The 25,054-nt window shown below is 44.8% G+C and overlaps 1 protein-coding gene across 2 annotated transcripts; it reads left to right on the top strand.

Moving 5' to 3' along the window:
* The first annotated feature begins 223 nt into the window (after window positions 1-223).
* LOC118393773 (E3 ubiquitin-protein ligase RNF166) lies at window positions 224-24,583 on the top strand. 2 transcript variants are annotated; one of them, XM_052462116.1, is made up of 6 exons: window positions 224-792; window positions 14,153-14,309; window positions 14,989-15,101; window positions 16,646-16,760; window positions 18,299-18,406; window positions 20,922-24,583. In XM_052462116.1, exons 1-6 carry the CDS (start codon window positions 623-625, stop codon window positions 20,985-20,987), a joined length of 729 nt encoding a protein of 242 aa, XP_052318076.1. In that variant the 5' UTR covers window positions 224-622; the 3' UTR covers window positions 20,988-24,583. The 2 variants fall into 2 exon arrangements, with proteins under 2 accessions (XP_052318076.1, XP_052318075.1); XM_052462115.1 differs by having other exon boundaries at window positions 225-792; window positions 20,822-24,583.
* The last annotated feature ends 471 nt before the right edge of the window (window positions 24,584-25,054 follow it).

Below are 25,054 nucleotides of genomic sequence, written 5' to 3'. Positions count from 1 at the left end.
GTAGTTCTGTTCTTTTTGTGGATGTATCACATTAATCAATATTGCAACACATATTTAAAAGAGAAAAGTACACCTGTAATAACTTAAACATTTTACAACACAATGAAACAATGTATTGTGGGAGTGTAGTTTGAAGCATCTGTAAACTGAGTTGGTGATATCGCGAACGAGACTTCAATGACCAGAAACGTCCTCTTCTTTGCTGAAGCTGTATGGCTTGTTCGTGAGAGTCGCCCTGAACTAGCATATGTGAAAATTCCCAGATCTTTTAATGATCTGGATATATTTTGGTTAGTTGTTTGTAAATCAAAATGATTTGAAGATCGAATAATCTGCTCAGCGCCCTGTTTTTGTCCTCTCGTCAACCAGCACTGTTTTGTAAATGTTTACTTCTTTCGTGCTTCGGCGTGTCCTCTTGTGCGCTTGTGTAGCGGACTGATGTAGTGTCTAATGTTAGCTAAATTATTTTACACAAACAATACATAGGTTGGCTAGCTTTATTCATACGATTTATTCACACGAAGCATGTCCATCGTGCACAATCGATGTAAATAATCGATGTGAATACTCCCAGGTAGTTACAGTTATAGTCGAGAACGAAGTGCGAGCAAGATCCTCGTTCATGATGGCGATGTTTCGCAGTTTTGTGTCGGCTACTCATCAGCTCAGGCAGCACCAACAAAACGGGGCAGCTGCGGCTGCCACTGGCGAGAGCCTCGAGAGCCAGTTCTCCTGCCCAATTTGCCTGGAGGTGTATCATAAACCTGTCACCATTGGAAGCTGTACCCACACGTAAGTTGGCGGATTTGTGATCTCTTGCTTCTCAAACAAGTGTATCTCACTTACAAAACAACAACGTGCTATTGTGTGTGTATGTGTATATATATATATATATAGCATATATTCTCTCGTAATGTTTGTAATGGTTGTCATTTATCAGTCCGCTGGTCGAGCTGACAAGCTCATTTTTGCTTGTCACTTAAAAGTAACGGTTTTGTTATAAAATGCTTATGATTCACAGCAAAAATGCCATATCTATGATAGAAAAAAACTGCATTGACACTGGGATGGGGATAATGTTTTCGTTTTTCCATGGATGCCAACTTGCCAAAGGGAATACAAGGGAGCTCAGACAGTCGAACAAAGCGGGCTTGGTGGTAGTTCAGTGCTTCCCGCAGCGCAGTATCGACGTGAAATACTAACTAGGCTATTAGCGGATTTGATGAGAAATGCTGGACAACAGCTTTGTAACAATAAAGACATAATAGCTACAGACAGAGGAAATGCGTGTCTAACGGCTAACTCAACACAAATTAGATTAGCTTAGGCAGCCGATAGTAGGCGCTAGATGGTGCCCACGATCGGCTGCCTAGGCTAAAATGAGATGTGTTGTCGAAAAGAGGAAGACCGTTTTGTATACTTTTAGCCAGCACTAGGATATGTGGAAACAGCAATATTGAAATGTTGAATGGGGTGTTTTGTATTCTCATGATGGTCATTGCATTGTTTGATCTATCATTTGTCTGTAGAGTTTCAGCACTCAGTCAGAGAAGAAGCTGAGTTATGTTTGTTTTCCCACCACTGCGTTCCACCATAAGCTTCCCATAATGTCCTTGACTAGGCCTCGGGCACGTGGGTAATGTAACCTCAGTGTGGCACATGAGAGTTGCCTTTTGATCCGCGAGCTTCTGCCTGCACCATTTTCTCACTGTGATCATTCCACATGTCCATGAAAAGTCTGCCGCTGTGAAGGGAAGCTCGCTGAATAGCGGTTGTAAAAGTTAGGTTGAGAACATGGCATTAATATGCCTCAATACGAATAATTGTTAGAATCGTTTGGCCACACGTGTTTTTTTTTAAAAGTAAGAACACATACCACAAGGTTGATTATTGGAAACCAAAGCTCTCATGTTGTATAAGCCATTTGGAATGAGTTTTAAATAAGCTATTTCGAGGAGCCACCACCAGTTATTGACCAATTATTGTCTCGTTTCCCTGAACTGAACATTAGTGAACATCTTTGTATGGCTGTAGCCTAAGTAACGCTACCTGTGTTTTGTTTTTGTTGCCACCTGTGAATTGCATTACTAGCAGGAACACAGAAAGAAGTCTAGATGGAGTCTCTTCTAAAATCATTTTTTTGGGGGGGGGGGGGCAACTTGATGTCCATTCTTCTGCAGTCATCACTGAAGATTACTGGCGTTTTGAAAACAGTCCCCTTCTATTCTTCCTTTTTGACACCTGTGTGTCTACAGGAATTAATATGTATGGTTGACTTGAAGCTGACTGCATTGTCACTCGCCAAACCAACCGTTCCTCCTGTCCTTTTTTAGGATTTGATTTGTGTGACAATGGGAGCTTTAATATGGCTGCTCATTTAAAGACTGGCCTCTGAGGTGTGTCTGAATCACATATTTTTTGTCTGTGTTGTAGGAAGTGGTGTCATATGGGTCTGGTGGGTGGATTGAGTAGTCTGCTCAATGTGTTGTTTGCTGTGTGGCTGTCTGTTGGCCTGTCCCACCAGCAGTACTGAGTTTGCTGAGGAAAAGCTGTCAGAGCAGCTTTTCTCTCTGTCGTTTGCCTGCTCCCTTCTAGTGTCATTCAGCTTTTCTCTCTGTCGTTTGCCTGCTCCCTTCTAGTGTCATACAGCTTTTCTCTCTGTCGTTTGCCTGCTCCCTTCTAGTGTCATACAGCTTTTCTCTCTGTCGTTTGCCTGCTCCCTTCTAGTGTCATACAGCTTTTCTCTCTGTCGTTTGCCTGCTCCCTTCTAGTGTCATACAGCTTTTCTCTGTGTCGTTTGCCTGCTCCCTTCTAGTGTCATACAGCTTTTCTCTGTCGTTTGCCTGCTCCCTTCTAGTGTCATACAGCTTTTCTCTCTGTCGTTTGCCTGCTCCCTTCTAGTGTCATACAGCTTTTCTCTCTGTCGTTTGCCTGCTCCCTTCTAGTGTCATACAGCTTTTCTCTCTGTCGTTTGCCTGCTCCCTTCTAGTGTCATACAGCTTTTCTCTGTGTCGTTTGCCTGCTCCCTTCTAGTGTCATACAGCTTTTCTCTGTCGTTTGCCTGCTCCCTTCTAGTGTCATACAGCTTTTCTCTCTGTCGTTTGCCTGCTCCCTTCTAGTGTCATACAGCTTTTCTCTGTGTCGTTTGCCTGCTCCCTTCTAGTGTCATACAGCTTTTCTCTCTGTCGTTTGCCTGCTCCCTTCTAGTGTCATACAGCTTTTCTCTCTGTCGTTTGCCTGCTCCCTTCTAGTGTCATACAGCTTTTCTCTCTGTCGTTTGCCTGCTCCCTTCTAGTGTCATACAGCTTTTCTCTGTGTCGTTTGCCTGCTCCCTTCTAGTGTCATACAGCTTTTCTCTCTGTCGTTTGCCTGCTCCCTTCTAGTGTCATACAGCTTTTCTCTCTGTCGTTTGCCTGCTCCCTTCTAGTGTCATACAGCTTTTCTCTCTGTCGTTTGTCTGCTCCCTTCTAGTGTCATACAGCTTTTCTCTCTGTCGTTTTCCTGCTCCCTTCTAGTGTAATACAGCTTTTCCGTGGCTCATTTCTATCTGACATGCATGTAGGTTAGTCCGATCTCTGTGAGATTGGCTCTGTGGATGTCAACATCTCACATCGCACACACCATTGCTGAGGTTAACACTTACACAATCCTCTTCCTCATTAGGAGTTATTGTCCAAGCAGATATCAACACCCATGAAAGTGTGTAGAAAACATGACATTGTGTATTATGGGCTAATACTGTACGTTATTATATTTTGTGTTTCACGTTAATTCAACTAGGAGTGGTCATGTCGTTGACTCAGATATGACCAATGTCTCTCATAAGTACAAAAGAAACGTTCTCTGCTCTGTATCCATACAGCATTGTGCCAGTGAGGGGTGTATAACTCTCATTTGGGGACATATGCATACAGTCAGTCTAATTATAGAAATAACCACAGGGAGAATGAATGTATTTTCTATTAAACCTCAATATTGAGGACAGTGGTTCTGGTTGAACCCAGAACTGAAGGTCCTGTCTGTGCCATTATCCTGACAACACTTGAAGTGAGAGAGATGGAGAAAGAGGGAAATAATGGCAAAGGAAGGTGAAAGATGAAAGAAACATACAGTCAACTGAAAATGTTATGTACGGCGCATTCGGAAAGTGTTCAGACCCCTTGACTTTTTCCACATTTTGTTGCGGTACACCCTTATTCTAAAATTGATTGAATAAACATTTTCCTCATCATTCTACACACAATACCCCATAATGTCAAAACAAAAACAGGTTAGGCCTCCTGGGTGGCGCAGTGGTTAAGGGCGCTGTACTGTGCCACCAGAGACCCTGGGTTCGCGCCTAGGCTCTGTCGTAACCGTCCGTGGGGCGACGCACAATTGGCCTAGCATCGTCCGGGTTAGGGAGGGTTTTGCAGGTAAGGAAATCCTTGTCTCATCGCGCACCAGCGAGTCCTGTGGCGGGCCGGGCGCAGTGCGCACTAACCAAGGTTGCCAGGTGCACAGTGTTTCCTCGGACACATGGTGCGGCTGGCTTTGGATGGCGCTGTGTTAAGAAGCAGTGCGGATTGGTTGGGCTGTGTATCGGAGGACGCATGACTTTCAACCTTCATCTCTCCCGAGCCCGTAGAAAACGGGAGTTTTAGAATTAAAATAAAATAAATAAATACCTTATTTAAATAAGCATTCACACCCTGTTTCCATTGATCATCCTTGAGATGTTTCGACAAATTGATTGGAGTCCATCTGTGGTAAATTCAATTGATTGGCACACACCTGTCAATATAAGGTCTCACAGTTGACAGTGCATGTCAGAGCAAAACCAAGCCATGAGGTCAAAGGAATTGTCCGTAGAGCTCTGAGACAGGATTGTGTCTCGGCACAGATCTGGGGAAGGGTACCAAAAAATGTCTATAGCATTTTGAATATCCCCATGAATGCAGTGGCCTTCTTAAATGGAATGGAATGGAAGAAGTTTGGAACCACCAAGACTTAGAGCTGGCCGCCCGGCCAAACAGCAATCGGGGGAGAAGGTGACCAAGAACCCGATGGTCACTCTGACAGAGCTCCATTGTTCCTCTGTGGAGATGGGAACACCTTCCAGAAGGACAACAATCTCTGCAGCACTCCACCAATCAGGACTTTATGATTGAGTGGCCAGACATTTGGAAGCCACTCTTCAGTAAAAGGCACATGACAGGCCACTTGGAATTTGCCAAAAGGTACCTAAAGGACTCTCAGACCATGAGAAACAAGATTCTCTGGTCTGATGAAACCAAGATTGAACTGTTTGGTCTGAATGCTAGTGTCACGTCTGGAGGAAACCTGGCACCATCCCTACGGTGAAGCATGGTGGTGGCACATTATGCTGTGTGGATGTTTTTCAGCAGCAGGGAATGGGAGACTAGTCAGGATCGAGGGAAAGATGAACGGAGCAAAGTACAGCGAGATCCTTGATGAAAACAAACTCCCCCACGACGCCAGGACAGCGGAGTCAATCACCACCTTCCGGAGACACCTGAAACCCCACCTCTTTAAGGAATACCTAGGATAGGATAAAGTAATCCTTCTCACCCCCCTTAAAAGATTTAGATGCACTATTGTAAAGTGGCTATTCCACTGGATGTCATAAGGTGAATGCACCAATTTGTAAGTCGCTCTGGATAAGAGCGTCTGCTAAATGACTTAAATGTAAATGTAAATGTAAGCACGAAATGTACATGGATGTAATCCAGCGGGAGAAGAAAGAGCTGGGGGTGATGGAATTACACACTTGCACTACCAGTACCACACACGCAGAGCTGAGTAGAAAAGTACACATGCACGCACAGTCCTGGTGCTGCTCGTTGTCATGGTGATGCTAAAGGCCTACTCACAGCATAATAATGGCTGGAATGGAGTCAATGGAATGGAATCAAGCACATGAAACCAGGTGTTTGATACCATTCCATTGACTCAATTCCAGCCTTTTTTATGAGCCGTCCTCCCCTCAGCAGCCTCCACTGACTCACAGGTATGTATCCATGTGGACAACTCATTTTTAGCCATTGATCTTGGCATGAGATGACTTTTTCACATGTCCATATTATCTTCCCCTGGACAAAACAGAAACTGAGGTCTATTCAGCATTCTAGACAATATGATTAAGATAGGAACCGTATATCAGTTTGTATATTCCAAATCCCTCCCCCAAAAGGACCGCTCCACAATCCCAACGTTATCTCACTCAAACTCTCCAGAGCATGCACTTTAGAATTCATTGCAAACCCCAATCTGTTAACCTCAGAGGCCAGACCTAATCCTTATCCCACTCAGTGGTACAGTCTCCATCTGGCTGTTTCAACCCCTTACCCCAATCTTCTCTTAAACATAGGCAAAAGCTTCAATGGAGAAATGGGTGTGTGTTTACCTAAGCTTCATCCCTCGTCTACTCTTCTCATTTCTGTATCTCTCTCCCTCCCTCTCTTCCTCACGTGGTATTGTTAGTGGGCTGAACCCGAGGCAGACTTGGCAGCCTGACTCCTACCCATCCCCCACCTCCCTCGTCTTGGGTGATTTGAGGAAGTTTGCTCATTGAGTGAGACAGAGGGAGGAGAGGAGCAAAACGGGCGCTTTTCTTCCCCCAAGGTTGTTCTGCGTTCTTATCTTCTCACACTCGGCTATGCAGCGTGCCGGCGTACCTTTCTGTGTCTCTCGTCCCTTCCTCTCTCTCCACTGCTCTAGCCGAGCTGCTGCTGGGGAGATTGAACAAAGGTCTCAAATGAGAGCCTCGTACTGCTCCCTCAGGCCATGGAGGAGACCACTCACTCTAGTGACTCACTACATTCTACCTCCAACACTACTGTATGCACGCATTGCTTAAGCATGGAGTCTCTCTCGCACACAGCCACGTACACACAGACTCATGCACATGCCTTGCCTCCTGTGGCATTGGCATGGAGCCCACTGTCACACAGTGGGTTTGAAGTCTGGCCAATGTGGCTTTCCAGAGGAAACAATCAGCTCCCCACTCTGCTAAATGTGTGTGTGGGAAAGGGCAAGATACTGTGTAACTATTGTAGCTACAACAACAAAACAATAGACTACTAAAGACTGTTGCCAAGCACGTTTGGCATTGCAACCTGGCAGAAAACTGTTCATGCACTTTGTGTTGTTGCATCAGGATACCTTTAGCAGAACCTTCCCGTGTGGGTGGGTTGTAACCTGAAAGGCTGTCTTTCATTTAGTTCTCTCAGTACAGTGTCAGCATTGAGGGGTTTGCTTTGCCTCTCATGCAGACAGTAATTTGCAGAAACAGTCCTTTAATGTCCTCAGATCAATTTTGGTTATTTTACAAAGAGCGGGTGGCTATTTTTAAGCCATTACTGAGTACAGAGACTGTTGTTCTTGGCTTCCTCTCTGTGAAAAATGTGTTTGTTTCACAACCTAGCCTACTGCTGGTTTTTCATTCCTAGTGCTCACACTATGATGAACATTGCACTACAGTCTACTAGGCTATATTGTAAGATCCATGGGAGCGATTCTCTTGCACATTGAATGGGTCGACCACAAGCCTGCTGAAACAAAATAACTCGCAGAGGCACATGTGAGACGCTCAGCTTTTCCCTCTGCGCTGAGATGCAGTGACTTTGGTGTGACGGTGCGTTCAGAGGATGTCCAGCTGAGAGAACCTTGAGGTGTGTCATGTGAAAACAAACTGTCCTCGCCCCCACCCCCTCTAACAGTGGTGTGTCACGTAAGCCATGTGTAACGTGTGCGCTGGGAGTCGGATAGCAAGTTCAGGGAGTGAATCATTGAATAAATCAATTAAACGTATTACGAAACACGAACAACGCACAGACCGGAAACTGAAACAGAAACGCCTGGGGGGAAGGAACCAAAGGGAGTGACGTATGTAGGGAAGGTAATCAGGGAGGTGATGGAGTCCAGGTGAGTCTGATGACGCGCTAGTGTGCGTAACGATAGTGACAGGTATGCTCCATAACAAGCAGCCTGGTGACCTAGAGGCCAGAGAGGGAGTATATGTGTTTCAATGTAAAGGCAGGGGATGTGTAAGCAAGGGGTTGACTGGGATGGGCAGTAGTCTCCTTTGATACTGCAAGAGATCATACAGGCTAGCTCTATAGATTCACTCATTTCGGATGCTGGTTTTCTGTGATGTCAAGCCTTTAATTCTGTCTAGTGACGTTACAGTGACAAGCCCATCTGACGGCGTGTGAGAAGAGCCTCATTTCAGCTGAGAACGAAGCTTCTGAAAGTCACATGTAAAGATGTTCTGACATGTCAAAAATGCTGAATGTGTGAAATACCCTCGCAAACCCATACCCTCTCTGCTCTATTAAATCCAATTTGTTTATTTCTTTATTTTATTTTTATTTCACCTCTATTTAACCAGGTAGGCCAGTTGAGAACAAGTTCTCATTTACAACTGCGACCTGGCCAAGATAAAGCATAGCAGTGTGAACAGACAACACAGAGTTACACATGGAGTAAACAATAAACAAGTCAATAACACAGTAGGAAAAAAATAGTCTATATACATTGTGTGCAAAAGGCATGAGGAGGCAGGAGAATAATTACAATTTAGCAGATTAACACTGGAGTGATAAATGATCAGATGGACATGTGCAGGTAGAGATACTGGTGTGCAAAAGAGCAGAAAAGTAAATAAATAAAAACAGTATGGGGATGAGGTAGGTAAATTGGGTGGGCTATTTACCGATGGACTATGTACAGCTGCAGCGATCGGTTAGCTGCTCAGATAGCAGATGTTTAAAGTTGGTGAGGGAGATAAGTCTCCAACTTCAGCGATTTTTGCAATTCGTTCCAGTCACAGGCAGTAGAGAACTGGAAGGAAAGGCGGCCAAAGGAGGTGTTGGCTTTAGGGATGATCAGTGAGATACACCTGCTGGAGTGTGTGCTACAGGTGGGTGTTGCCATCGTGACCAGTGAACTGAGATAAGGCGGAGCTTTACCTAGCATGGACTTGTAGATGACCTGGAGCCAGTGGGTCTGGTGACGAATATGTGGCGAGGACCAGCCGACTAGAGCATACAGGTCGGTTTTAAGGAGGAAGCCTGTGTCCTATTCCAATACTGTGTGTCTGTTCAGGGGGGAAACAACCACGAGTTCCTACTGTTCCTCTATGCTCTGCAGTGTCTACTTTACTGTAGTTCTGAGAAGTAGATTGAACTGAGCTGAGGTGCAGATGGCAAGGAGCCGACCCTGGGGCTTCTGTGTTCTAGTAGCACCTGGCTTCATTTGCTCTCATTAGTCTACCTCTGCAGCTCCTGAATTGGCAGCAAGTCTCTCCACGAATGCTTCCTCTCCCTTCTCTGCACAGGAAATATGGTCAGCTCGCCTCATTCCTTCAGGGAGGGAGGTGGAGAGGGGAGATCAAACATTCACAGTTGTGGAGCTTCTCCGTATAACACCATAGGTCATCATATAAACCATATGCATCATCATCAAGTCGTCCCGGTATTCTTGGGCCAGGTGTGTGCTGCGCTGTGGTGGCAGACGATGCCATAGTCATTCTCCCCATTATAGCTGGAGAGGGATAATCCATCTATGTGTAAAAAAAAATAGTGCTCTTTGGTGACTCTCTTTGACTCCTGGAGGAATAGGCCGTTCCTATTCATCACATTCCGGTGTAATATTCTAAATAGTAGCCAAGTGCTTATCTTTTATCTATTGGCGAGAATGGAATGTAAATACTCAGGAAGCATATTGGGCATGGCCAAAATGTTTACGACTAGGCAGTACAGGACAGTATTTCAACAACACCATTTTCACCCTTGAGTGTTTGTCACTCCCATGTCACCACACACTTGACCACAACCCTTTCTTTAGCCCCTGCTCAATTAGACGCAAGACGTGCAAACGCGTGTGGGTGAGCCTGCAGGTGGTGGCGTCCTGCTGTCTGAGTGTTAAGTACAGTGGAAGTGATTTAAGTGTCTAAAAGGAGGGTGCTAAATCATCTTTAAGTGATGAGAGACGATGCTAGAAGATCACCTTTGAGGTGTCTTTCACTCCAGAGTTGGGCTACAGTAGGTCTGGATACTTACTTTGAAAGACTGCTGCTGCTGGGGTGCTTGGGACAGATCTGTATTTCACTGATATGGAGATACGTTTCCCCTCAGACTTTGTATGTGGAGGAGTTGTTCTCTGCAGGAGAGGAAGATGGGCATTTTGAAGGGGCTCGTGTTGCTCGCTGCGTGCTCTGCAGACCGCTGTAGTTCGACACTGTCGTAGCTCTGTCAGTCCTGTACTCCGTCTTTACTTCTGTCCGTGTGACAGACCCGAAAGGATGGTGCTTCAGCACTGTGGGCTCTTAGTATTCATCAGTGCTGTTTGAATATGCCTGCTTTGTTCAGTGCTGCTCCTCTCAAGTTGGTCTCTCTAGTCTCTGAGACGGTATCAACCCGAGACGGTCCTTCATCACTGTCCAGACAGAGAGCTTTCACTACATCTCAGCTGATCAAACGGGTCCCCAAACAATCTCTTTTTTTTGCGCTTTGCAAAAAAGTTTGAATCCCTTCCTCCCACCTATGTGTTTTGTGGATCTATTAATAGGTGTTTGGGAAAGTTTTCTTAAGTGTCTGGGAACGTGAATAGGTATGAGGACAGACGGCAAACTTTATTTTTTTATCTAACCTGATAGGCGCCACACTTTGCAAAATAGACACAGGCTCGCACTTCGGACAACACCTCACGGAGCAACTGACTCTGACATGCGGGTCAGAAAGCAATGTGCTTCCAGTGACATTTATGCGAGCCGAGCCTCACACACACACACACACGTTATGTTGTTGGATCCTAGTGTCAGTATTGGAGCAATAATTTGGCCAACGGCTTTCATGATGCTATTGGTTTATTTAGGTAGCAGAAAAGGACGGTAAACGACTTGTACTGCTCCGATATTGTTCTGCAGTTCTATAGCCTAGGCTAGCTGAGTATACCTTTTTGAATACGACGCAATGATAGCCCCAGAGAATATTATTACCAGCCTTTACACTCATGTATAATTTCTCAAAGAAATGTCTTTCCAAGTATTGCGGGCTCTCTTGAGAATAGGTCTAGGTGTACTCACTAGGCCTAATTATTAGCATATTTGAATGTTAATGTAGGCACACAGGCTGGGCTTAGTCCAGATCTCAGCTCTACAGCGTTGTTTGGTGGATGGGAACAAACCGAGCTTGTGGATATTTGAACGTGTTTTGACAAGATGACATTTTGAATAAAAGATTGGCTGTGTTTTTGGGGTTTCCTATGTGACTGGGAAGTAGGAAGTGACTCCAGAGGAGGTCACGTGGGTCATGTAGCTGGTTGAATATGGATGGAGTGAAGTGAGAGATGTTTAGCTAATAAAACTAAGCCCATGCTAATGTGATAACTAACACAGTTCCATTATTTTAATAGACATCCCCTGACGCTATGTAACACTCCACTGTGTTGTTAAGAGTTTATTAGCCACTTGATTAGCCTGCCTGAGGGCAGATTGCATGGCTTCTTCCACAAGCGGTGAGTTCTTGTCACCAGCTGAAAGAGAAGAACAGTGGTAGACCCACAAAGTTAGAACCAAGACTGGTTGTGGCTATGCAGGGAGATTTGACTCCTGGTTCCTTACATATCTGACCCCTCAGTTCTTTGCTCTTCACGCCCCTCAGGGGTGCGTGCTCAGTCCCCTCCTGTACTCCCTGTTCACTCATGATTGCAAGGCCAGGCACGACTCCAACACCATCGTTAAATTAGCAGATGACACAACAGTGGTAGGCCTGATCACCGACAACAACGAGACAGCCTATAGGGAGGAGGTCGGAGACCTGGCCGTGTGGTGCCAGGACAACCACCTCCCCCTCAACGTGATCAAATCAAAGAAGATGATTGTGGACTACAGGAAAAAGAGGACCGAGTACGCCATCATTCTCATCGAGGGGGCTGCAGTGGAGCAGGTTGAGAGCTTCAAGTTCCTTGGTGTCCATATCACCAACAAACTAACATGGTCCATATCACCAACAAACTAACATGGTCCAAACACACCAAGACAGTCATGAAGAGGGCACGACAAAACCTATTCCCCCTCAGGAGACTGAAAAGATTTGGCATGGGTCCTCAGATCCTTAAAAGGATCCACAGCTGCACCATCAAGAGCATCAAGCATCAAGAACTGGTTGCTTCACTGCCTGGTATGGCAACTGCAAGGCCTCTGACCGCAAGGCACTACAGAGGGTAGTGCGTACGGCCCAGAACATCACTGGGGTCAAGCTTCCTGCCATCCAGGACCTCTTTACCAGGCGATGTCAGTGAAAGGCCTTAGAAATTGTCAAAGATTCCAGCCACCCTAATCATAGACTGTTCTCTCTGCTACCGCACGGCAAGCGGTACCGGAGCGCCAAGTCTAGTTCCAAGAGGCTTCTAAACAGCTTCTACCCCCCCAAGCCATAAGACTCCTGAACATCAAATGGCTACCCAGACTATTTGCAGTGCCCCCCACCCACCCATCTCTCACCCCCTCTTTACACCACTGCTACTCTCTGTTGTCATCTATGCATAGTCACTTTAATAAGTCTACCTACATGTACACAATACCTCAACCAAACGGTGCCCCAGCACATTGACTCTTTATCGGTACCCCCCTGTATGTAGTCTCGCTATTGTTATTTCACTGCTGCTCTTTAATTACTTGTTACTTTTATCTCTTTATTCTTATCTGTATTTTTATTTTTTTAACTGCATGGTTGGTTAGTGGCTCTTAAGTAAGCATTTCACTGTAAGGTCTACTACACCTGTTGTATTCGGAGCATTTGTTTTGCTTTTAATAATATTCTTCTCTCTCTGAATGATGAGACGTTTCATGCTCAATTAGAGCTCTGTGTGGGCAGTATTGTCTCAGTATCTGTGGCTGTGCAGGCCAGGCCTCTGGGGACATAATGGAAACATCTACCCTCCCTCTCAATGCGTGGAGATACTCCAGGTAACGATTGGGCTGTGCTGTGGATGCTGTTAGGATGAGCTGATGGAGTCTGTCCCTCCCCAATAGCCTCCTCTCCTGCCTCACCATCGCGCCTCGGTCTCTGCTTGGCGGCTGCTCTCCTGCTCTCTACTATATAGCTGGTTTGAAGGGGTTATTTTCGGGCTTCGAGGAAATGGTTAGTGGTATGTTTTCTCTTTCCACACCTGGCTTTTCTCTATAGTCAGACTTTTTTTAAGTAAAACATTTGATCAACAAGATTTGTTGTTTTTAATGGGGCAAAGAGTTGCTGAAAGTGCTTTCAAAACTACAAATGAAGTAGCAGGTGTACGGATCTGGGGTGCTAGTAGCCACTCTTAAACTGCTACCTACAGTGAGAGGAAATACAGACTGGGTCAGGTTCAGAGTACATGTTGAAATCAGTCAAGTTCAAAGGGCACAATTTTTGTCCTCTGAAAACGAAGTCTTTCCCTACCCTACCCGCTTGCCTTCAGGCCGACAGGGCCGTAAAGCATCCGGCTGCACCGTAAAAATCTGCAATGATTCAGTACTCTGCCAGAATAAACTGCTGGCTCATTTGTCAGGGGAGGTTTCACGGCCAGCCCAGGACCAGCTCTCTGGGCCCTCTGTTTACTGACGGTGCCCTACCTGGCAGTGCTGACTGCTGACTCATGGCATCGTGGGAGATGACTGCCCATCACTCAGCCTGTTTGCATGCCACCACAGGGGCATTTCTCGGCCCCACCGTGACCCAGCGGTGCCCACATTGCTCAGAGTCGCCAGAGGAGATGATGATGGGTTGAATGCTGGGTCTGTCTGACTGTGAGTGATGCTGCCCCAGCAAATAGACACACCACTGCTCCATTGGCACTGAATGAGACTGACTGGAGTTCACCGTGCGGGCAAACCATGAGAAGAGGTTCATAGAATGTTATTTAAGCACACAAACACATCTCATTGAGATGACACACATTTTTCCGGGACACTCGCTCCGACTAAACGCTCTGATTCACTTTGTGTTTAGACTTTACGTATCATTCAACTCATGTCCTGATTGTCAGTCTCTTTCTCTGAGTATAGATTATATTATTTGGTTCCAGTGTAACGACTGACTGTGTGTGTGTGTGTGTGTGTGTGTGTGTGTGTGTGTGTGTGTGTGTGTGTGTGTGTGTGTGTGTGTAGGTTCTGTGGGGAGTGTCTGCAGCCCTGTCTCCAGGTCACCTCTCCCCTCTGCCCTCTGTGCCGTATGCCTTTTGACCCAAAGAAGGTGGACAAGTCCTCCAGTGTGGAGAAACAGCTGTCCAACTACAAGGCCCCCTGTCGGGGCTGCAGTAAGAAGGTGAACTACACTACTATGGCCTCCCACTCTGTCCAACACACATACTGTACAGACGCACACTTGATGATACACAATACACTCACAAAATTTCTCCCTGCCCATTTATTCACTTAATAGCATGTCTTGCGCTCTCTCTCCCTCCTGTTCCTCTACCTCTCTCTCTCCCTCCTGTTCCTCTACCTCTCTGTCTCGCTCTCCTGTTCCTCTACCTCTCTGTCTCGCTCTCCTGTTCCTCTACCTCTGTCTCTGCTCTCCCTCCTGTTCCTCTACCTCTCTGTCTCGCTCTCCCTCCTGTTCCTCTACCTCTCTGTCTCGCTCTCCCTCCTGTTCCTCTACCTCTCTGTCTCGCTCTCCCTCCTGTTCCTCTACCTCTCTGTCTCGCTCTCCCTCCTGTTCCTCTACCCCTCTGTCTCGCTCTCCCTCCTGTTCCTCTACCCCTCTGTCTCGCTCTCCCTCCTGTTCCTCTACCCCTCTGTCTCGCTCTCCCTCCTGTTCCTCTACCCCTCTGTCTCGCTCTCCCTCCTGTTCCTCTACCCCTCTGTCTCGCTCTCCCTCCTGTTCCTCTACCCCTCTGTCTCGCTCTCCCTCCTGTTCCTCTACCTCTGTCTTGCTCTCCTATTCCTTATCTTCCTCCCCCTCCCTCTCTCGCTCTCCTCCTCTCTCCACTGGCGGCCTCCAGGTGTCTCTGGTCAAAATGAGGTCACACATCTCCTCTTGCGTGAAGGTCCAGGAGCAGATGGCCAACTGCCCAAAGTTTGTGCCTGTGGTCCCCACTTCACAGCCCATTCCCAGGTAATCTCTCTGAGGGGCCCTCAGTCGCTCCTGGAAGCCACGTCAGACACTGTGTGACATGGGACGCCAGGGTCCATTTGGACAGACTGAACAGATTTGAGTCAATATTTCTGTCCTAGCATTGATCTGCAGAACCACACTCCCAGTACATTTTAGCCCAGCGGTATGAATGTGTGTCTTTTATGAGTCATGCTCTCCTGTGGTGTTCCTGGCTCTCTGGGTTGTTGTGAAAACCTTTGATGTTCAGGGACTCGGGAGATGTGTTTTTCTGCTGACACATGAACACTTCTCCCTTAAGAACACACAGACACAAACACCCCCAGACACAAATGCCTACTTACAAATACCAGTACCGGTATAGGCATCCTTTGATTTTCACAGAGCAGCAGGGCACCAATGCCCATCTACACTCTTCCAAGTGTGCGTGCGTGTCTGTGCGTTTGTAAGCAGATGTACTCTGCCTTTGATGACGTACAGAGAGAGAGGGGGGGGGGGGGGGGTAAACTGCAGTTAATTAGCTCTACAAAGAGAGATCTGTTAATTCCATCCCTTTCATTGTGTTCTGTTTTTACGTCACATCACACCTCACTCTGTCTGTCTGTCCATCTGTCTAGACTAGAGGGTATGTCTGTCAGGAGGGTCTTTCTGTCTAGAGGGTCTGAACAACTCAGCCAGAGGTCCCACTCCCAACATGTACTAGAAGCACTGAGTTACTAGGAAGAGTCTGAGGAAGAGTACTCTGATCAGATTCTGTGACGTCCATAGTGATCACCTGGAACACACGGGTGAACACAGAACAGCATATCTTGTCTTTTCTCCGTTTTCAAGGTTGTTGTTTTTACCACATTCCAAAACAATTTAATTGGGCGACGTTGCCAGCACCACCAAAGGCAGAGTCTCATCTAGTCGAAGGCCCAGAGAACACAGTGGACCGTCTGCTGGTGTTGTCTACTTGTCAGAAAGTCATCATTCTGATTAAACCGTCTTTTTTTTCTTTTGCCCAAGGCTGAAATTATGTTTGGTTGGTATATTTTATGGAGTTTTTCTGAGGACATTGCTGTTCTATTAAGTCTACAGTACAGAGTGCACCTTTATCGGCAAGTCAAACAGACATTTCCCTTTAGCCAGTAGACTGTGTCTTACCTGAGAGACCTGTTAACACTATGTCTGATGGGACTCTGATGGGCTGCTCCTGGTCAGCTGTGGAGGGTAGTGTGTGAATTGGCCTTGTTGTCTTGCTGTGGTGCTGATGGAGCAGTGAGTTAATGGACACATTGTCCTACGGCTGTGTGGGTCTGCTAGCGTCACTGCAGCACATTGCTCTCTGACCCTCATGTCCACACAGACCAGCTGTCCTTCCTGGTGTGTTGCTGGACATGATTGGCATCCTGCTAGTGTCTGGAAACTGGGCCTCAGACTTGGGGGACTTTATATTCACACAGACAACAACACACCATCAGTGTGTGTCTGGCAACGTTTGTGTGCATACCCATGTTGTATCCATTATGGCTCCTACTAAACGTGTGTTTTCTCCCTGCCTGCAGCAATATTCCAAACCGCTCCACCTTTTCATGCCCGTTCTGTGGAGCCCGTAATCTGGATCAACAGGAGCTGGTCAAACACTGTATGGAGAACCACCGCAATGATCCCAACAAAGTGGTCAGTCTGCTATGTTATACCCTGCACTAGGTACACTGTCCTAGTCTGAACTAGGTACACTGTCCTAGTCTGAACTAGGTACACTGTCCTAGTCTGAACTAAGTACACTGTCCTTGTCTGAACTAAGTACACTGTCCTTGTCTGAACTAAGTACACTGTCCTTGTCTGAACTAAGTACACTGTCCTTGTCTGAACTAAGTACACTGTCCTTGTCTGAACTAAGTACACTGTCCTTGTCTGAACTAAGTACACTGTCCTTGTCTGAACTAGGTACACTGTCCTTGTCTGAACTAGGTACACTGTCCTAGTCTGAACTAGGTACACTGTCCTAGTCTGAACTAGGTACACTGTCCTAGTCTGAACTAGGTACACTGTCCTAGTCTGAACTAAGTACACTGTCCTAGTCTGAACTAGGTACACTGTCCTAGTCTGAACTAAGTACACTGTCCTTGTCTGAACTAAGTACACTGTCCTAGTCTGAACTAAGTACACTGTCCTAGTCTGAACTAGGTACACTGTCCTAGTCTGTACTAGGTACGCTGTCCTAGTCTGAACTAGGTACGCTGTCCTAGTCTGAACTAGGTACGCTGTCCTAGTCTGAACTAGGTACGCTGTCCTAGTCTGAACTAGGTACGCTGTCCTAGTCTGAACTAGGTACGCTGTCCTAGTCTGAACTAGGTACGCTGTCCTAGTCTGAACTAGGTACGCTGTCCTAGTCTGAACTAGGTACGCTGTCCTAGTCTGAACTAGGTACGCTGTCCTAGTCTGAACTGTAGTCTGTACGCTGTCCTAGTCTGAACTAGGTACGCTGTCCTAGTCTGAACTAGGTACGCTGTCCTAGTCTGAACTAGGTACGCTGTCCTAGTCTGAACTAGGTACGCTGTCCTAGTCTGAACTAGGTACGCTGTCCTAGTCTGAACTAGGTACGCTGTCCTAGTCTGAACTAGGTACGCTGTCCTAGTCTGAACTAGGTACGCTGTCCTAGTCTGAACTAGGTACGCTGTCCTAGTCTGAACTAGGTACGCTGTCCTAGTCTGAACTAGGTACGCTGTCCTAGTCTGAACTAGGTACGCTGTCCTAGTCTGAACTAGGTACGCTGTCCTAGTCTGAACTAGGTACGCTGTCCTAGTCTGAACTAGGTACGCTGTCCTAGTCTGAACTAGGTACGCTGTCCTAGTCTGAACTAGGTACGCTGTCCTAGTCTGAACTAGGTACGCTGTCCTAGTCTGAACTAGGTACGCTGTCCTAGTCTGAACTAGGTACGCTGTCCTAGTCTGAACTAGGTACGCTGTCCTAGTCTGAACTAGGTACGCTGTCCTAGTCTGAACTAGGTACACTGTCCTAGTCTGAACTAGGTACACTGTCCTAGTCTGAACTAGGTACACTGTCCTAGTCTGAATTTACTCAAGCATTTATGTGCTGATATGAAGTGTTATGCAACGTTGACGTCACTGCATGAGAGTATATCCTTAACCAACAGAGATTCTACTGCATTCTGATTTGATGTACTGGTGAGGTAATTGTTGGTGTGCCTCCAGGTGTGTCCTGTATGTTCAGCCATGCCTTGGGGGGACCCCAGCTACAAGAGCTCCAACTTCCTCCAGCACCTGCTCCACCGGCACAAGTTCTCCTACGACACGTTTGTGGTGAGGATAAGGTTTGGGGTCTGGGCTCTGTGTCGTCTGTTCTGTAGATAGGACTAGAGCTGTTCTCTTGCCTGTAATATCCTAGTACTGTCGCTGTAATATCCTAGTACTGTCACTGTAATATCCTAGTACTGTCACTGTAATATCCTAGTACTGTCACTGTAATATCCTAGTACTGTCACTGTAATATCCTAGTACTGTCGCTGTAATATCCTAGTACTGTCGCTGTAATATCCTAGTACTGTCGCTGTAATATCCTAGTACTGTCACTGTAATATCCTAGTACTGTCACTGTAATATCCTAGTACTGTCACTGTAATATCCTAGTACTGTCACTGTAATATCCTAGTACTGTCACTGTAATATCCTAGTACTGTCGCTGTAATATCCTAGTACTGTCGCTGTAATATCCTAGTACTGTCGCTGTAATATCCTAGTACTGTCGCTGTAATATCCTAGTACTGTCGCTGTAATATCCTAGTACTGTCGCTGTAATATCCTAGTACTGTCGCTGTAATATCCTAGTACTGTCGCTGTAATATCCTAGTACTGTCGCTGTAATATCCTAGTACTGTCGCTGTAATATCCTAGTACTGTCGCTGTAATATCATAGTACTGTCGCTGTAATATCATAGTACTGTCGCTGTAATATCATACTACTGTCGCTGTAATATCATACTACTGTCGCTGTAATATCATACTACTGTCGCTGTAATATCATAGTACTGTCGCTGTAATATCCTACTACTGTCGCTGTAATATCATACTACTGTCGCTGTAATATCATACTACTGTCGCTGTAATATCATACTACTGTCGCTGTAATATCCTAGTACTGTCACTGTAATATCCTAGTACTGTCGCTGTAATATCCTAGTACTGTCGCTGTAATATCCTAGTACTGTCGCTGTAATATCCTTGTACTGTCACTGTAATATCCTAGTAATATCCTAGTACTGTCGCTGTAATATCCTAGTACTGTCGCTGTAATATCCTAGTACTGTCGCTGTAATATCCTAGTACTGTCGCTGTAATATCCTAGTACTGTCGCTGTAATATCATAGTACTGTCGCTGTAATATCATAGTACTGTCGCTGTAATATCATAGTACTGTCGCTGTAATATCATAGTACTGTCGCTGTAATATCATAGTACTGTCGCTGTAATATCCTAGTACTGTCACTGTAATATCCTAGTACTGTCACTGTAATATCCTAGTACTGTCGCTGTAATATCCTAGTACTGTCGCTGTAATATCCTTGTACTGTCACTGTAATATCCTAGTAATATCCTAGTACTGTCGCTGTAATATCCTAGTACTGTCGCTGTAATATCCTAGTACTGTCGCTGTAATATCCTAGTACTGTCGCTGTAATATCCTACTGTCGCTGTACTGTCGCTGTAATATCCTAGTACTGTCGCTGTAATATCATAGTACTGTCGCTGTAATATCATAGTACTGTCGCTGTAATATCATAGTACTGTCGCTGTAATATCATAGTACTGTCGCTGTAATATCATAGTACTGTCGCTGTAATATCATAGTACTGTCGCTGTAATATCATAGTACTGTCGCTGTAATATCATACTACTGTCGCTGTAATATCATACTACTGTCGCTGTAATATCATACTACTGTCGCTGTAATATCCTACTACTGTCGCTGTAATATCATACTACTGTCGCTGTAATATCATACTACTGTCGCTGTAATATCATACTACTGTCGCTGTAATATCCTACTACTGTCGCTGTAATATCCTAGTACTGTCGCTGTAATATCCTAGTACTGTCGCTGTAATATCCTAGTACTGTCGCTGTAATATCATAGTACTGTCGCTGTAATATCATAGTACTGTCGCTGTAATATCATAGTACTGTCGCTGTAATATCATACTACTGTCGCTGTAATATCATACTACTGTCGCTGTAATATCATACTACTGTCGCTGTAATATCATACTACTGTCGCTGTAATATCATACTACTGTCGCTGTAATATCATACTACTGTCGCTGTAATATCATACTACTGTCGCTGTAATATCATACTACTGTCGCTGTAATATCATACTACTGTCGCTGTAATATCATAGTACTGTCGCTGTAATATCATAGTACTGTCGCTGTAATATCCTAGTACTGTCGCTGTAATATCCTAGTACTGTCGCTGTAATATCCTAGTACTGTCGCTGTAATATCCTAGTACTGTCGCTGTAATATCCTAGTACTGTCGCTGTAATATCCTAGTACTGTCGCTGTAATATCCTAGTACTGTCGCTGTAATATCCTACTACTGTCGCTGTAATATCCTAGTACTGTAACATGAATGCACTGCATATCTCAAAGAATCTTTATTTATTTGGTGTCAGGCATTATTTACTCACTGGTTGACTGTGTGACTTTGTGTTTGCAGGACTACAGCATTGACGAGGAGTCATCACTGCAGGCAGCCATGGCCCTGTCCTGTCAAATCAAATGTTAAAGTGAGTGACCGTCTGACTCTGTCTTTGCAGGACTACAGTATCGATGAAGAGGCGGCACTACAGGCAGCCCTGGCTCTCTCCATGGCAGAGAACTGAGAGTCATCTGAGTCCCCCATTCTGCTGTCTGGGGACGCACTTTCTTCCTGACACCCCACTAGCTTTCTTTCTTTCTCTGGATCCACCCCATATCCAGCCCCCTCCACTGTCTCCTCACAGGGAGAGTTTGGAAGGACTTGGCCTCGACTCCCACTCTGGAAGAGCTACAGAGGGCTTATCTCCTAACCCTGTCCCTCTATCTGGCCCTCCACTCTGCTCGCCTGCTTAACCCGTCAATGCCCATGACCATTACATCATATCCTCTCAGCCAGCAGCAGCCTCCTCACTTCCTGTATACTGGGGAGGAAGGAAGCTTGGCCTCCCAATAAATGTTGCAATTCAAAACCACTGCAATGCAAAGCAATGAGTGCAGCATGGACATTGTTGTTATTCTGCAGAAAGTATGAAGGTTCCCAAAAGTAATGATTTAAGGTATTTTCTTTTACTCTTTATTTTTCACTGTTCAAATTAAATGTTTTCAAACTCCAGGAAAAAGCCATCATGACACATGTTCTGGTCAAAGTATCACAGATTAGTTCTGTTGAAGTTTATTCTCAAGTGCATCATTTGATGGCTTTTTGATTAAGAGGGACTACTGTTGAATAGCTTGACCTGATTCTCAGTGTGATAATCTTACCACTAGGTGACAGTCTAGACATGACCAGTTAAACACAGAGAGTGAGGACATTCTCAGTGTGATAATCTTACCACTAGGTGACAGTCTAGACATGACCAGTTAAACACAGAGAGTGAGGACATTCTCAGTGTGATAATCTTACCACTAGGTGACAGTCTAGACATGACCAGTTAAACACAGAGAGTGAGGACATTCTCAGTGTGATAATCTTACCACTAGGTGACAGTCTAGACATGACCAGTTAAACACAGAGAGTGAGGTCATTCTTACATCCCCATCACGACAACAACACACTAACATTTGCAACGCGAACCAAAACAATCTATCAAACTATCCCCTTTTGTATTCAGAGTTCTTGTGAATACTTGCACTTGTCACATTTTTCTACATAATTGAACTATAGATTGTTCTCATTTCATAGATCATAATCATAATTATAGTACTGCATTTATTCTTCACACTGCTGTTACTCTGCTGATATTTTTATGAAGCACCAGACAAGATCAAATATATTTTTGGAAAATGTTTCCGTTTTAAATGGTGTACTAATCATAAGAAACATGTTTATTGGCGATGTGTTTGTTGTTTTACCACCTTGTTAAAAGTACCCATTGGTACTGTACTGCTGGCATCAAACAGTTGCTTGCAGGATTTTAGGGCCTATGTGTAATACACTGTCTCGAACACAAGAGGGCACCCCAGTCTCAAAATATACCGGGCACAAGTCAATAGTAATTTAAGTCAGTGTTACTCCGTCAGTTTATACCCATGCACTGTTTGGTTTAGTGCCCACTAGGAGAAGTTCAAGAAGTGAAATATTATGACGTGAGTATTGTTGGATAAGTTTATCCTTGTGGTGGAATTGGTTGCTGCAACATAAGTGTCCAGTTTTATGTTACTTATTGTCTTGAACACCAATGTTGGTCTGATTTAGTAAAATGCAAATGTAAAAGTGTACATTGCTACTCTACAGAATCAGTGCAATATTCCTAGGCCATTTACCTTCCAGGATCCACACGGCTCCTGTCTCAGTGGGGTCTCCCCAAAACCTGTTGGTCAGAGCTGTGAAAATCTGTTTGAATATACCATACACATTCCAGGCCTGTTAAAATCATTATGTTCCAATGGTTTGTTAAAGACATCCACTTTCTGATAGCACAGTAATTATTAAAGTTGGATTTAAACAAAACTGTGCAGAACAGCTGCATATTCAATCATATGATAAAAATGTCTTTAAAGACACTTTGCTTCAAAGGGATACAATTATAAAAGTATGTTGCCCCAAAATAGATGTTTAAATTATAAGCCATGTTTGAGTAGTAGTGCGCCCGTTGAGCTAGCATTGATCTGTGGAGATTTAAGATGATGTTTTGGTTCACACTGATGGATGCCTTATAGGAAACTGGTTAGATTGTATAGCGCGCAATGGAGGAAGATATTATGTATTGTGATTATTTGGTACTAGACTGGCTAGTAGAAGTATAATGGTCTGTCCATTTGTGTTTTCCCTTGTTTCCGAGGAGAACTGTACATACGGTAGAGAATGCAACATTTAGGTTTAGGTCCCTGTGGTAACTACGAATGAGAATGTATTCGTTTTTTCATACGTTATACATTTTCCACAGGAATGCATTGAAATATTGCACTTTAATTTTAAAAAATATATTTCGAATTATTATTATTTTTTTAATTTCCCAATATGTACATTTCATGATGGATGATAATGTAAGTAGTGGCTGTTTTTGTGTAAGAGCAGAGAGAATGTTAAGTATTATCTCAGTCATAACATGGTGATGTTTTGATGTACTGGGATGGTACAGACAATTTGTCTGTCGTTAATATTCTATAGATGGGTATATATTGCAAAACCAACTGAGAAAACCACAAAAGTGTGGCAAACAAAATTTGACTCTCAGCTTAGTCAAAGCGTTCCTGGAGATAATGCATCCTCTTTTGATAGACATCGACATGTTATATTTTCGGTGTTTAAATGTATTGTATTGGTTGGTGGCACAGTATTGACAGCTGTAGCCATTAGAGAGAAACTATCATCACCATGAGAAGTCCTGAGTTTCTTCTGGGGCAGCAAGGAATTGTTACCAATCTTTTAATTTAATAATTTACTCAACCTTTTTTACTACCTAATGATGCTCTTTTTTTAAATGTTTGTAAGGTAAATGGTATTGTATGTTTAGATCAGCGTTCATGTGCACAGCTGTAGCCTAATGTAGATTTTGTATGGAGTATACCTCAAATGTATACTTTTCACTCTTTGTGTACTGTTGCATCCATGCATAATGCCACTGTATTGTGCATCATCATCCCAGATGTCCTGCTTGTGGTCAGAACCTTCCCAACCTCTGTAAAATAAACTCAATGTTGCAGGTCACACACTGATAGACCACCTGCAACAAAGACATACACCAAAAACAGGGACAGGGAAAAAAAGGAAACTATTTTGTATGAACTTTGTTAGGTAAGTTTTGTCAAGAGGTCCTTACTGACACTGTCTGTTCTGAACTTGGTAAGGCTGACAGGAAATAGACTTCCATAAAGACTGGTATCACAGCAATCAGAGAAGACAGAGCCTGTGTCTCTGTGTCCCCCAGGACTTGGCTGCCCTGGGAGTGTCATGTAATGTCACTCAGTCTAGACACAGGCTGATGTTGTCCTCCCCAGGGGGGTCTGAGCTACAGTCACTTGAACCAGGAAGTTTCCTTCAGGCCCACTGTACCCTAGAGACCCACCATGGGGCTTTGGCCCTGCTGTCAGGGCCTGTGTGTGTTAAATGTGATTTATGCATTCTTGAAAAAATAGTAATAATACCAGTAATAACAATGGTTGATTGTTAGCATCATCATGTGGATATTTAAGTTATAACACTGTTTGAACTTTAATATATTGTATTTGTAGCAGATTTTTTTTCCCCGCCTCAATAAAAACACCCATCCCACTCTCATTTTTTTCCTTCCTGATATATTGTCGCTCGATTTATTTTTTCATTTGATACCCCCACGACTTCCTTCACCTTGAAAGGGCAACGTATTAACTGCATGGGGTACAGCGCATAATTACTGGTAGTGAATAGAGGCCTGACAATCTCCTTTAGTGGGGGCCTTTTTCAACAGGAGAATGGGAGACCCCGAGCTCACTGTGGACCCAAGAGGACTGTAAACAACCACTGGTTGCCAGGGAGATGCCTCTCTTTGGAGGTGCTCTAAATGGAAGGCGACAGGGACCTTCTGTGACAACACAGCAGCACCGAGGTGACGGAAGACAGAGGGCAAGCATGCAGGCCCTCCAAACCGGTGTGGTGTCTGGAGACGGGCGGCATCTGAAGCACAACTGCTCTCACAGTCAGACCTTTACTCTGTGGTGCGGCCTGGACTGGTGTCACAACTGTAAACGCTTCACCCAACAATCATTTCTC

This window comes from Oncorhynchus keta, chromosome 14 (assembly GCF_023373465.1).
Source record: "Oncorhynchus keta strain PuntledgeMale-10-30-2019 chromosome 14, Oket_V2, whole genome shotgun sequence".
Classification (NCBI taxonomy): Eukaryota; Metazoa; Chordata; class Actinopteri; order Salmoniformes; family Salmonidae; genus Oncorhynchus; species Oncorhynchus keta.
The sequence above is the reverse complement of the archived record's forward strand: the minus strand, read 5'-3'. Positions and strand labels throughout refer to the sequence as shown.

Coding starts and splice junctions, on each gene's coding strand:
- LOC118393773 (XM_052462115.1), top strand. CDS start 623: ATGATGGCGATGTTTCGCAGTTTTGTGTCGGCTACTCATCAGCTCAGG. Junction 793..14,152: donor ATTGGAAGCTGTACCCACAC/GTAAGTTGGCGG, acceptor GTGTGTGTGTAG/GTTCTGTGGGGAGTGTCTGC. Junction 16,761..18,298: donor GCAATGATCCCAACAAAGTG/GTCAGTCTGCTA, acceptor GTGTGCCTCCAG/GTGTGTCCTGTATGTTCAGC.